Genomic DNA, 14,004 nt, shown 5'->3' with positions numbered 1-14,004 from the left:
CATACTAGTACCTTGGTGATTACCAAGTACTCGGTCAGTTCATATTCAGACAAATGCAGAAAGTTATTGCATGTAAGGATTTAGAATTGAACTGAGAATGATTTTTAAATTGCAAATTAGTTCATGAATTTGATTCAATTTGAACTGAGTAGCAAACAATTTGGTCAATTTAAATGCAAATTTAAGGAAGTAGAATTAAAAATTCATATTACTGCTGTAGGTATGGTAGGCTATTTAATAAATAATACTTAGAAATACGAAGAAATATAAGATGATATTCATGTATGTAATTCCATTGTATGTAATTTATTTACACTTCTGCACATTTATTGGCTACATTTATTGATTAAAATACAATAAATTCAGTATTAAATGATCTGAAAATATTGCTGTATGATAGAATTAAAGTCTGCTTAATGGTTGTGTTCTTTATTTTTGCAGCATTAGCTTAGTTTGAAAAATGTTGAAAATTCAGCACATTAAGGAATCAATAGGCCTAATTAGTCAACTCAAAATGAATTATTTGTATTTTGTGTTGATCTAATGAAATTTGCTCAGTGAGCTTCTGCATTGCTATTTTCTGATGTGTAATAGCTAAGGATGACATTACAACCAAAGCTTTGCAACTTTTTGTAGCAGCCACAGAGCCATCTTTAATTGGCCTGTCATGCCCATCAAACAGAGAACAGATGTCAGCAAACCCAAAACAGCTGCCTCTGGTGTATTTTTCATGAAATAGTTGAAGAGCAGTCAGCATGCGCTGATGCCTCAAGTCTCTCACCGCAGATTTATCCATCATATTCAAACATCTCCAGGTCAGAAGGTTCAGTACGCGACTGACAGCAGGGGCTGATTCTGGAAACTGGAGAACTAGAGTTCATCATGCTTGCAGTTTTGGTTTGATCAAGTCTTCTCCATGTATTGTCTAAAAGTGACATTAAATGAGCTAAACGTAAGACAGTCAGGATGGCCGGTACCCAGCTAACAAAAATATGTTCTAAGAACATTTAGGTAATGTGAAATGTTGTTCTCTAAATGTCAAGGAACATTCTTTTTTTACATTTTGTAAACATTGTTGATAATATGTGTTTCTAACATTGCGAGAACCTTCTGAGAACGTTCCCTGTTTGCTGGGTGTCTGCTGAGCGAGAGGAGTTTGCTCAGAAGGGCATGAAGTGGAGAAACTGAGCAAAATAAGGACTAATCCTAATCCCTTTTATATAAGCAGCACACATGATTCTGAGCGGTTAGAGCCGCTGCTAGAGTATGGCAGATTTCAGCTTCCACTGTCACTGGAGCTCTATGACTGACCTCAGTTCTGTGAGAGGACGGCCGGGTTAGATTAGCAGGCTGCATTCTGAAAGAGTTTTTTGCTATAATTGATTGATGCAGACCCACAAAAGTCGCTTGTCTGGAAGGCTTAGCGTTTATGCAGAACTTATTCTGCCAATGGAAATGCAAGCTGAATTCTCTTTCCGCTCATACAAGTTCACAGAATCTATTTATATATAAGAATCTATATAAGAGAATTTATTTCCATTCTTAATCAGTATCTTTGTCTTGTTTTCCAGTAAAACTTGTTGTAAACAAGATAGGAAAAAAGATGAATTGTTTTAAGCATAAAATTCAACTTATATAAAATAAAAAAATAAAAGTGGGGGAAAAAGCACTTTTGTATACAGTTTTATACAATTTTTATACATAAATTGCAATATTAGTTTAATATTAGTTACGTTTATCTTCACAACATCCATGGAAAAATAAGTTATGTTATGATAACTCTAGGAGAGTTTAGCATGGTAATGTACATGGCAGTGTTAATGCATTTGGTCTTGGTGGAATAGATCTGCTACACTGCTGTGGCAGAGCAAGTACCGAGACTTGCTACTGCCAATACATCCACAGACATGCTGCTGTGAGCATGTAAGAAATACTGCTTCTCCACATATAACATGCATGAAATCACCCATATATAACATACATGAAATTACCCCGTAGCAGATCTATACAGGTGGAGCTGGGGAAGGTGGAGGGTTTATGAAGTGCGCTGCAACTGCTACAGCAAGCACTGGCCAAGTATTTGAATGTCGAGCAGCAAGCTCATTGGCTGCTGATGTGAAAGAAACCAATCAGCTGTGCCATGTGAATAATGATATGATGATGTATATCAGATTGTGTTAGAACCTATCGGCCTGCGCCATCTAGAGTTTCATGACAGAACTTTGTATTACTGGTCATTTTCTGCCAAGACATTATCTGTTAAGTTTACGGTCGTTTCCATTAACCCTGAAACACAACACAATTCAAAGCATATTTGAAATGTAAAAAGATCAATAAGGAAAATTCCTTCATTTTAACGTAGTACATTGGTTTAGTATTTTTACTGAGAAAAAAAAGGCAAAGATACTGAATGCAAATTTTACTGATTTTTTTTTTTTTAGATTATCAGATTATTTTTTATTAATTGTGTAATTATTTAAATTTGTATTAATTATTTTGAATTTGTCTTTATTTTATTATGTTTTAATTTTAATTTGAAAGTTTTAGGAATGTTTATTTTGTTAGTTGTTTCTATAGTCTTTATTCATTTTTATTTCAGTTTCTTTTATTACACCGGGTTAAACTAAATGAAAATAAATGCTTTGGCAACTAGTTAAAATAAAATATATATTTTTTTTATTTCAAGTAATACATTTTTCATGGTTTTAATTTTGAACTGTGATATATGATAACATCCAACATCTCATTTATTTTGGTTATGTTTCACAAAATGCCATGAAATCTGATTTTTTTTGAATATTTACTGTATTTAATTTGATTGGCCTGCCATGTATGCATTATATTCCTCATTGTTTTAGATGTTGTTGTAAATTGGTTGTTCATTTCTGGTAAGTCCAAAGAGAACAAAATGTACAAATAATAGCCTGCTTTTCCAAGCAAATATCAAACCGGCAATTTCATCTCTGTTGACTCTGTACCATTTTCAAATTGCACTCTTGCATTTTAGTGATCATACAAGACCATACTGCAATTTTTTATTTGATTAATTGTGTAAATTTAGCATGAGAAATTATATTAGAAGGGGCCTTTTTTAAGTACAAGTTACATACACATGCACGCAGATCTCCATCATCTGCACCATTGAATCTCAACACTTGGTCCCTCGCTATGTTCTTATGTTTTCACTGAATTCATTGCACTGTGATCCTAATAACCTGCTCTCGCTCACTGCTAACTAACTACCCATCATCCTTTGCTCCCGTCCAGCTGACCAGCTGCCTCAATGTTGATGTTGTTGTTAATTGTTGTGTTGGTGCTGTTCTTGTTCCTGTGCTTTATCCTGTGTCGATGTGACACTCGTTCTCGCCCCCATGACCGTGCCGCGGCTGTGCTGTGTAAATCATGCATGGGCTTTGGGTGCATGGGAAATGAAGGGGTTACATTGGCCAGCCTGATGGAGAAGAAGAAGAAAGGGTTTAACTGGTTCAGCCAGTCCTCTGACACTCATGGTAAATCTCCCTCCCACCCTTCTGTCCCTTTCATATATGTGATTACTTGATGATATTTCTGAATATTACCTGTTAGAAGCCTTGCACAGTGTTTAGTTATTTTTAAATGAATGGTTCTGGATTTAAAATCTGATTGGAAGCCATTATAAAATACTAGGGTACCAGTTACAAAATGGACTAATATTTCTAAAGGGATAATTAACTAATTCACAGATAATGTTTTTGGATTTGTATTATTATTATTCATTGATTTCGTTATTTATTGAACATTAGTCATGCTGTTTCCACATTTTATAGAAGTAATAATCCATTTAAGCAATATCCTTCATTTTCTTTCCTATGTTGCCATGCTTCCTGTTGTATTGACATTTTTGGTGTAAATGCAAATGCATGTGCATTTTAAATGCATTTATCTGTTAAATGTTACTTATTAGGGGTGTATATAGAGTAAAAGGAACATAAAGCCAAAACACTTTTTATTGGGTTTTTAACTGTAATAAAATCACTCTTCACTACCGTTCAAAAGTTTTTCTCTAAGGTTGTATTTTACTGTAACAAAATACAGCGCAGCAGTAAAATTGTGAAATATTTTTTCTATAAATTAAATTTTCTATATATCGCATATTTTCCTGTTTGAATATATGCTAGAATGTAATTTATTCCTGTGATGCAAAGCTGAATTTTTAGCAGCCTAGTCTTCAGTGTCACATGATCCTTCCCAGATTTTGTGCAAAATAAATATTTCTTCTTATTATCAGTGTTGAACACTTATATTTTGCTAAATATGTTTTTGGAAACAGTGATACATTTTTTTTATGATAACTCTAGGAGAGTTTAGCATGGTAATGTACATGGCAGTGTTAATGCATTTGGTCTTGGTGGAATAGATCTGCTACACTGCTGTGGCAGAGCAAGTACCGAGACTTGCTACTGCCAATACATCCACAGACATGCTGCTGTGAGCATGTAAGAAATACTGCTTCTCCACATATAACATGCATGAAATCACCCATATATAACATACATGAAATTACCCCGTAGCAGATCTATACAGGTGGAGCTGGGGAAGGTGGAGGGTTTATGAAGTGCGCTGCAACTGCTACAGCAAGCACTGGCCAAGTATTTGAATGTCGAGCAGCAAGCTCATTGGCTGCTGATGTGAAAGAAACCAATCAGCTGTGCCATGTGAATAATGATATGATGATGTATATCAGATTGTGTTAGAACCTATCGGCCTGCGCCATCTAGAGTTTCATGACAGAACTTTGTATTACTGGTCATTTTCTGCCAAGACATTATCTGTTAAGTTTACGGTCGTTTCCATTAACCCTGAAACACAACACAATTCAAAGCATATTTGAAATGTAAAAAGATCAATAAGGAAAATTCCTTCATTTTAACGTAGTACATTGGTTTAGTATTTTTACTGAGAAAAAAAAGGCAAAGATACTGAATGCAAATTTTACTGATTTTTTTTTTTTTAGATTATCAGATTATTTTTTATTAATTGTGTAATTATTTAAATTTGTATTAATTATTTTGAATTTGTCTTTATTTTATTATGTTTTAATTTTAATTTGAAAGTTTTAGGAATGTTTATTTTGTTAGTTGTTTCTATAGTCTTTATTCATTTTTATTTCAGTTTCTTTTATTACACCGGGTTAAACTAAATGAAAATAAATGCTTTGGCAACTAGTTAAAATAAAATATATATTTTTTTTATTTCAAGTAATACATTTTTCATGGTTTTAATTTTGAACTGTGATATATGATAACATCCAACATCTCATTTATTTTGGTTATGTTTCACAAAATGCCATGAAATCTGATTTTTTTTGAATATTTACTGTATTTAATTTGATTGGCCTGCCATGTATGCATTATATTCCTCATTGTTTTAGATGTTGTTGTAAATTGGTTGTTCATTTCTGGTAAGTCCAAAGAGAACAAAATGTACAAATAATAGCCTGCTTTTCCAAGCAAATATCAAACCGGCAATTTCATCTCTGTTGACTCTGTACCATTTTCAAATTGCACTCTTGCATTTTAGTGATCATACAAGACCATACTGCAATTTTTTATTTGATTAATTGTGTAAATTTAGCATGAGAAATTATATTAGAAGGGGCCTTTTTTAAGTACAAGTTACATACACATGCACGCAGATCTCCATCATCTGCACCATTGAATCTCAACACTTGGTCCCTCGCTATGTTCTTATGTTTTCACTGAATTCATTGCACTGTGATCCTAATAACCTGCTCTCGCTCACTGCTAACTAACTACCCATCATCCTTTGCTCCCGTCCAGCTGACCAGCTGCCTCAATGTTGATGTTGTTGTTAATTGTTGTGTTGGTGCTGTTCTTGTTCCTGTGCTTTATCCTGTGTCGATGTGACACTCGTTCTCGCCCCCATGACCGTGCCGCGGCTGTGCTGTGTAAATCATGCATGGGCTTTGGGTGCATGGGAAATGAAGGGGTTACATTGGCCAGCCTGATGGAGAAGAAGAAGAAAGGGTTTAACTGGTTCAGCCAGTCCTCTGACACTCATGGTAAATCTCCCTCCCACCCTTCTGTCCCTTTCATATATGTGATTACTTGATGATATTTCTGAATATTACCTGTTAGAAGCCTTGCACAGTGTTTAGTTATTTTTAAATGAATGGTTCTGGATTTAAAATCTGATTGGAAGCCATTATAAAATACTAGGGTACCAGTTACAAAATGGACTAATATTTCTAAAGGGATAATTAACTAATTCACAGATAATGTTTTTGGATTTGTATTATTATTATTCATTGATTTCGTTATTTATTGAACATTAGTCATGCTGTTTCCACATTTTATAGAAGTAATAATCCATTTAAGCAATATCCTTCATTTTCTTTCCTATGTTGCCATGCTTCCTGTTGTATTGACATTTTTGGTGTAAATGCAAATGCATGTGCATTTTAAATGCATTTATCTGTTAAATGTTACTTATTAGGGGTGTATATAGAGTAAAAGGAACATAAAGCCAAAACACTTTTTATTGGGTTTTTAACTGTAATAAAATCACTCTTCACTACCGTTCAAAAGTTTTTCTCTAAGGTTGTATTTTACTGTAACAAAATACAGCGCAGCAGTAAAATTGTGAAATATTTTTTCTATAAATTAAATTTTCTATATATCGCATATTTTCCTGTTTGAATATATGCTAGAATGTAATTTATTCCTGTGATGCAAAGCTGAATTTTTAGCAGCCTAGTCTTCAGTGTCACATGATCCTTCCCAGATTTTGTGCAAAATAAATATTTCTTCTTATTATCAGTGTTGAACACTTATATTTTGCTAAATATGTTTTTGGAAACAGTGATACATTTTTTTTCATGATTATTTGATGAATATAAATAAATACATAACAGCATTTATTTGAAATAGATTTTTTGTAACATTATAAATGTCTTTTTTTTTTATCATTTTTTAATCAATTGAATGCATCTTTTTTTTAAATAAAAGTATCAATTTCTTCTTTAGAAAATGAAAATCATAGTGACCCCAAACTTTTGAATGGTAGTGTATGCAGTATAAAGATTAGAAGTTGGTTTCACCTCTCAACTAGACAAATATTCCATGTTGGGGTGAACAGACATGCATGGGATCGATAATCATGCTGTTTAGCATGGAATCGAGCAAATCATTTTACCATGTAAATGTTTACTATAGCTGTATCTAAAAAAATGTTTGTATTAATCATTGACTTGTGCACAAATTGTCCATTTTGGCCTGTATGGATATATGTATTTAAGCTAAATGTTTAAACTTTAATGTCTATGTGTGTGATGTTTATGTGGATGCCGTGGTGTGTGAATGCACTGCTAATTCCTAATCATGCTACTTGTGCATTGCAAGTGTGAGTTTTCCTTCTCTATGCCCATCAGCGTTTATGTTCTTTGTACCCATCAATTTTTCCTCAACATTAGTGTTATCAGACTCCTCGCTTGCCTCGTTTCCTCGTTCCTGTGCTAATTTAGTCCTCTCATTCTCATTCTCTCAAAATCAGAGTGAGTCAGAGATCAGATCTGGCAGGAGTGGGAGAGCAGTGTCTCTCCAACTTAAAAATACCACTTTATAACAGTGACAGCAAGTTTCTAACATAGAAATGAGGTTAAACCCAGATCACCAGGCTCAGGGTCAGCATTTTATAGAGCAGTCACAGAAAGTCTGATCACACTCGCTTATTACTGTCTTTGGATGTGTCAGAATTTATCCGTATATCCTGAGGAAATGTGAGGACTAAGAAAAACTTTTTTTTTTTTTTACTTTTATTTTACCATTCTCATGAAACGTTTAGCCTTTAATTTAATTTTTGTAAATTTCTTCTCAGAACAGCGATGCAAGTTGATTAAACTTGAGTTAACGTATAAACAATAGCTAACACTACATAAAGATTCAATGAATTAATAAACAAATTAATGACAAATATAAATTGAAAACAAAAAAGCAAAATGTTAGATTGCAGTAATTCCACAAATTTTCAACAGTGCTTGTGTATACACCTGTATGTATGTATATATATTTATTATATATAATTGTTTAATTTATAAATATTTATTGCATATCATACAGCTTTTTATTTTTTAAATGCTTTAATATATGTAGAAATTAATTGTTCATTGTCTGTTCATGTTAACTATTGCATTAACTAATTCTGAAGTACACACTAATGTGTTTTCAAAAAGTCTTGTGTTGGTAAACCGAAAGTTCAAGATCAAATTGCATCATGTCAGAGCTTAGAAATTACTGACTTATGTTCATGAATTATTTTTTGCACATGCATGCTCTCTCTTTTTAGCCTTATCTATTCAAAACAGTGCACATTATATTTATAGTTGGAGTGTTTGACTTGAATTGGGTTTCACTAAGGATGTGTCTCAAAATCTCATTATCATTGTTGAATGTTTATCAGGAAGATGATCATGTCTTGTTTTTGTCCACTAAATCTTTCTTGACAGAGTATGTGTGAAGTATGTGTTTTAATGTGTGTGTGATGACCCTTTTGTTTGTAACACAATAGCAAGCATGCCGGCGAGTGAGACAGAATCCATGAATACAGAAAATGAGAAAGGAGAAGAGGAGAAGGCAACATGTTGCGGCCCGACATGGTGAGAAAACTCACACATACATGTGAAACATTCATATCAAGAAACATATGAATTTATTAACTTTACAATTTCTTTCAATTTACAGTCAAAAAATTTCAAAATCAAAGTTCAGGTCAGTAAAGTTGTGATTAGTTCACATTATATTCTATCTATCTATCTATCTATCTATCTATCTATCTATCTATCTATCTATCTATCTGTCTATCTGTCTATCTATCTATCTATCTATCTATCTATCTATCTATCTATCTATCTATCTATCTGTCTGTCTAGTGTTCTATCTATCTATCTATCTATCTATCTATCTATCTATCTATCTATCTATATATCTGTCTAGTGTTCTATCTATCTGTCTGTCTGTCTGTCTAGTGTTCTATCTATCTATCTATCGTTCTATCTATCGTTCTATATATTGTTCTATCTATCATTCTGTCTAGCATTCTGTTTATCCAGAGTTTTATCTAGGTTTTTAATCTCATTCTTTCAATGTATCATTCTGTTGTCATTTCTTCTCGTGTCTATGTTGTCTGACTTCACTGCTTCCTCTTTTTCAGTCGGCGCTGGCGTCGCTGGAACCGGATGTGTCGAAGGAATTGTCGTTTGGCTGTGAAATCTGTGCCATTCTATTGGCTGGTGATCATCTTGGTTTTCCTCAACACTTTGACTATCTCTTCAGAACATTACAACCAGCCCCTGTGGCTCACGCAAGTCCAGGGTGAGCGCTGCGTGTGTTTGTGCTCCCGTAATATATGTAAAAGTTCAAGCTTCACATTCTCGCTATATCCTTTCTTCTTTCTCCTGTAGATGTGGCCAATAAAGTGCTGCTGGCCCTGTTCACGTGTGAGATGTTGGTGAAGATGTACAGTCTGGGTCTGCAGGCTTATTTTGTGTCTCTGTTTAATCGCTTTGACTGCTTTGTGGTGTGCGGAGGCATCACAGAGACGATCCTAGTCGAGATTGAGATTATGTCACCTCTCGGCATCTCAGTGTTTCGATGTGTGCGACTTCTCAGGATCTTTAAAGTCACACGGTAAGGGATCGGAATAGAGGAATGAAAATTGTGTTAAAGCAATAGTTCATCCAAAAAAACATTTTTTTACTCACTCTCATGATTTTCCAAACCCATAAAATGTTTAGGAAATTTGTTTTTTACATGGTTTGTTTTTTGCCTTTAGTCATTGGGCATCTCTCAGTAACTTGGTGGCATCTCTGCTGAACTCCATGAAGTCCATTGCTTCTCTACTGCTGCTGCTCTTCCTCTTCATCATCATCTTCAGCCTCCTTGGTATGCAGGTGTTTGGTGGCAAGTTTAACTTTGACGAGACACAAACGAAGAGGAGCACCTTTGACAACTTCCCTCAGGCCTTGCTCACTGTGTTTCAGGTCTGTCCGTGTTTATCTATGAAGACTTCAGGTTTGATTTTGATGAATATGTGGTTACTCATGTTAATGGTATGTTGTTTTCAGATTCTGACCGGTGAAGACTGGAATGCCGTCATGTACGATGGAATTATGGCGTACGGCGGCCCATCATCGTCAGGAATGATCGTGTGCATCTACTTCATCATTCTCTTCATATGTGGAAATTGTATCCTCTTACTGCATCTGACTTCCTAATGAAGCCAAGTAGCAAACAGAAAACCAAAATAGGTTGTGGATTAGTTGTTTACTATCTTGGTTGCAAGACTAGTTTTTTTTCTTGAAATTAACTAACAAGTTGACCAAAAGTGACAAATCTTTTGCAACCTTATAAATGCCTTTACTCTTTCAAATAAATCCCGTTCTTTTTTAATTTATTTTTATTCATCCTGAAAAAAATATTCTGTTATCACTCTTTCCCTAAAAATAGTAAGTGGCTTTGCCATCACAGTAAAAAATTGCTTTTAAAAATATATTCAAATAGAACTCTTTTTTTATTTATAATAATATTTCACAAAAGTACTGTTTTACTGTATTTTTATCAAATAAATGCGTCCTGGGTGAGCATAAGAAACCTCTTTAAAAATATCTTCAACGTGTATCCGCAAATGTGTAGACAATGTGCAATTTAAATGAATTTGGGAAATAGTTTTGATCATATAATCTGCACACCTATATGCAGTTATTTGCTCCACAGAAAACAAAAGGAGATTTTTTTAAAGCCATTTTCCCACAGTTATTTGTCAAATCCCAAGAAAAAAAATATATCTATATATAAAAAAACTCATTTTTTTGGAACTTGACATACAGTGGGGAAAAAAAGTATTTAGTCAGCCACCAATTGTGCAAGTTCTCCCACTCAAAAAGATGAGAGAGGCCTGTAATTTTCATCATAGGTATACCTCAACTATGAGAGACAAAATGAGAAAAAAAAAATCCAGAAAATCACATTGTAGGATTTTTAAAGAATTTATTTGCAAATTATGGTGGAAAATAAGTATTTGGTCAATAACAAAATTTCATCTCAATACTTTGTTATATACCCTTTGTTGGCAATGACAGAGGTCAAACGTTTTCTGTAAGTCTTCACAAGGTTGTCACACACTGTTGCTGGTATTTTGGCCCATTCCTCCATCCAGATCTCCTCTAGAGCAGTAATGTTGTGGGGCTGTCTTTTACTCACTCTCATGATTTTCCAAACCCATAAAATGTTTAGGAAATTTGTTTTTTACATGGTCTGTTTTTTGCCTTTAGTCATTGGGCATCTCTCAGTAACTTGGTGGCATCTCTGCTGAACTCCATGAAGTCCATTGCTTCTCTACTGCTGCTGCTCTTCCTCTTCATCATCATCTTCAGCCTCCTTGGTATGCAGGTGTTTGGTGGCAAGTTTAACTTTGACGAGACACAAACGAAGAGGAGCACCTTTGACAACTTCCCTCAGGCCTTGCTCACTGTGTTTCAGGTCTGTCCGTGTTTATCTATGAAGACTTCAGGTTTGATTTTGATGAATATGTGGTTACTCATGTTAATGGTATGTTGTTTTCAGATTCTGACCGGTGAAGACTGGAATGCCGTCATGTACGATGGAATTATGGCGTACGGCGGCCCATCATCGTCAGGAATGATCGTGTGCATCTACTTCATCATTCTCTTCATATGTGGAAATTGTATCCTCTTACTGCATCTGACTTCCTAATGAAGCCAAGTAGGAAACAGAAAACCAAAATAGGTTGTGGATTAGTTGTTTACTATCTTGGTTGCAAGACTAGTTTTTTTTCTTGAAATTAACTAACAAGTTGATCAAAAGTGACAAATCTTTTGCAACCTTATAAATGCCTTTACTCTTTCAAATGAATCCCGTTCTTTTTTAATTTATTTTTATTCATCCTGAAAAAATTATTCTGTTATCACTCTTTCCCTAAAAATAGTAAGTGGCTTTGCCATCACAGTAAAAAATTGTTTTTTTTTTAAATCCCAAAATTGCTTAACACATCGACACCTAGACATTCTTCTGAATGTGTTCTTGGCTATCGCTGTGGACAACCTTGCCGACGCAGAGTCTCTGAACACAGACAGCAACGATAAGAAGAAAGGGTAAATGATAAAACCTTGTAGAGGTCATTTAATCAGCCGTTGAGGGCCAGAATCTAATTTCCGCTGCTTGTGTGCTGCATTTCTCAGTGTGCTTCTTTTCTTTTTTTCCAAGTGATGAAAACGAAGATGACGCCAAGGTAACTTGCTTTTTTGTGTTTGCATTTTATATGATTTTGTGTTAGTAGTAGCATTTAATAATGTTTGTTTCTTCTTCAGGCTGGAGAGGAGGATGAGAAAGACAATGCAGGTAAAGAACTACTATACATCTGCATCTGGTTGCACATTGAAGACTATATTTTTAAGTATGCTTGTCCTGATCATCGTGTCCATGTAACAGAGGAGGATGAAGATGAGCCGGACGTTCCTGCAGGGCCCCGCCCACAGATCTCAGAGCTTGTTAAGAAGGAGAAAATCACTCCAATCCCAGAGGGCAGTGCGTTCTTCATCTTTAGCAGCACAAACCCGTATGTGTCACATTGAAGTCTGCTCAAACATACACTGAACTAGACAGAAGCAAAGAGACATTTACATAAACACAAATGCGTTACATTACATTTATGCATTCGGCAGATGCTTTTATCCAAAACTACTTGCATTATATTCGATGTATTCATATCTATTTATGCATTTACCCATTTACCTTGGAGTTTCCAACGCTATCCTCTACTATTTGAGTCAGAGTTGTTTTACTATTATTAATATAGCATTATAGCATTTATTAATATTTTGAAGTGGATTTTATATTTATATTATCAGATTTATTTTAAATTTTAGTTTTTGTAATTTTGTTATGTTTTTTTTTTAGATGTATATTTAGCTTTAATTTATTTATATTTGGGTTTAAGTAATTTGAGTAACTGATTTGAGTAAAAGTATCACCGTTTGTAAAAAAAATCAGAGAAAATGTAAAATGACAAGAAACACTGTAATATGCATTATTTCATTAAAATTTGTAGACTTTTGTGATAAAGGAATTATTTAGATGTTTGGGCAGAACCTGTCACAGAAACTTTGTAAATTTGTTCTTTAGATGTTTGTTTTAGTTGCCAGGAATGTGTCACCACAACATTTTTTTTTTTCCTTTTGGACAATACAAGAAAAACCTGAGCATGGGTCAGACGGTTGTTTTTGCTTTAGATTAAATCCACATGTTTCTTATTAATCAAAGTGACACACATGTAAAGCTTCTGGACCTTGAAAACACACACATAGTGTTCAAGATGTGTTTCAAGTATGTCTTTTTCTCTCTCTGTAGAATTCGTGTCGCGTGCCACAAGCTGATAAACCACCACATCTTCACCAACCTCATCCTTGTCTTCATTATGCTAAGCTCCGCCTCCTTGGCAGCTGAGGACCCAATCAGAAACTTCTCTGCCCGGAATATTGTAAGTACAACTTGCACACACACTATGTTAAGATTACTTATTAATGTCCAAAACATTCATTAATTCAACTAAAACAACATGGTAAGTGATATTTAATCGTTATCAAGTAAACTTTTGATTTTCACGTGATGTGAATATTGTAAAATACTACTTTTGTTTAGTTTTTTTGGTTAAGAACTACTCGGTGTACTCAGATTGTGAATATTTAAAAAATTCTAATTAAATGAGCCATCCAAAGCATTTACAGACAATAAGAGATATTAGTAGAGTTGTATATGACTAGTTGCTTTGTGCGTCTGTTATTCCTTCATCTCTTCATGTTTGCTAACCCTTTTCTTTCAAACTAAGGGAAGTACCTTCACTGAAACCCTAATGTTTTTGTGGTGTTACCGTAACAGACACACTGGTACACCTGGAATAATGAACTAAACTAAACAACATATATACCTACAA

General features: G+C 34.3%; 1 protein-coding gene across 1 annotated transcript in view; it reads left to right on the top strand.

Annotated features, from left to right (window-relative positions):
- cacna1da (calcium channel, voltage-dependent, L type, alpha 1D subunit, a) overlaps positions 1-14,004 on the top strand; it is a 103,553-nt gene that overhangs the window by 47,436 nt on the left and 42,113 nt on the right. Inside the window, exons 10-21 of the mRNA XM_016268276.1 lie at positions 3,435-3,509; positions 8,566-8,653; positions 8,739-8,765; positions 9,208-9,368; positions 9,458-9,683; positions 9,829-10,036; positions 10,121-10,241; positions 12,076-12,166; positions 12,279-12,303; positions 12,383-12,413; positions 12,504-12,630; positions 13,422-13,551. Coding sequence (XP_016123762.1) covers positions 3,435-3,509; positions 8,566-8,653; positions 8,739-8,765; positions 9,208-9,368; positions 9,458-9,683; positions 9,829-10,036; positions 10,121-10,241; positions 12,076-12,166; positions 12,279-12,303; positions 12,383-12,413; positions 12,504-12,630; positions 13,422-13,551 — 1,310 coding nt within the window. The remainder of the gene's footprint in view (positions 1-3,434; positions 3,510-8,565; positions 8,654-8,738; positions 8,766-9,207; positions 9,369-9,457; positions 9,684-9,828; positions 10,037-10,120; positions 10,242-12,075; positions 12,167-12,278; positions 12,304-12,382; positions 12,414-12,503; positions 12,631-13,421; positions 13,552-14,004) is intronic.

This window comes from Sinocyclocheilus grahami, unplaced genomic scaffold (genome assembly GCF_001515645.1).
Source record: "Sinocyclocheilus grahami isolate Dianchi unplaced genomic scaffold, SAMN03320097.WGS_v1.1 scaffold44.1, whole genome shotgun sequence".
Lineage (NCBI taxonomy): Eukaryota > Metazoa > Chordata > Actinopteri > Cypriniformes > Cyprinidae > Sinocyclocheilus > Sinocyclocheilus grahami.
The sequence above is the reverse complement of the archived record's forward strand: the minus strand, read 5'-3'. Positions and strand labels throughout refer to the sequence as shown.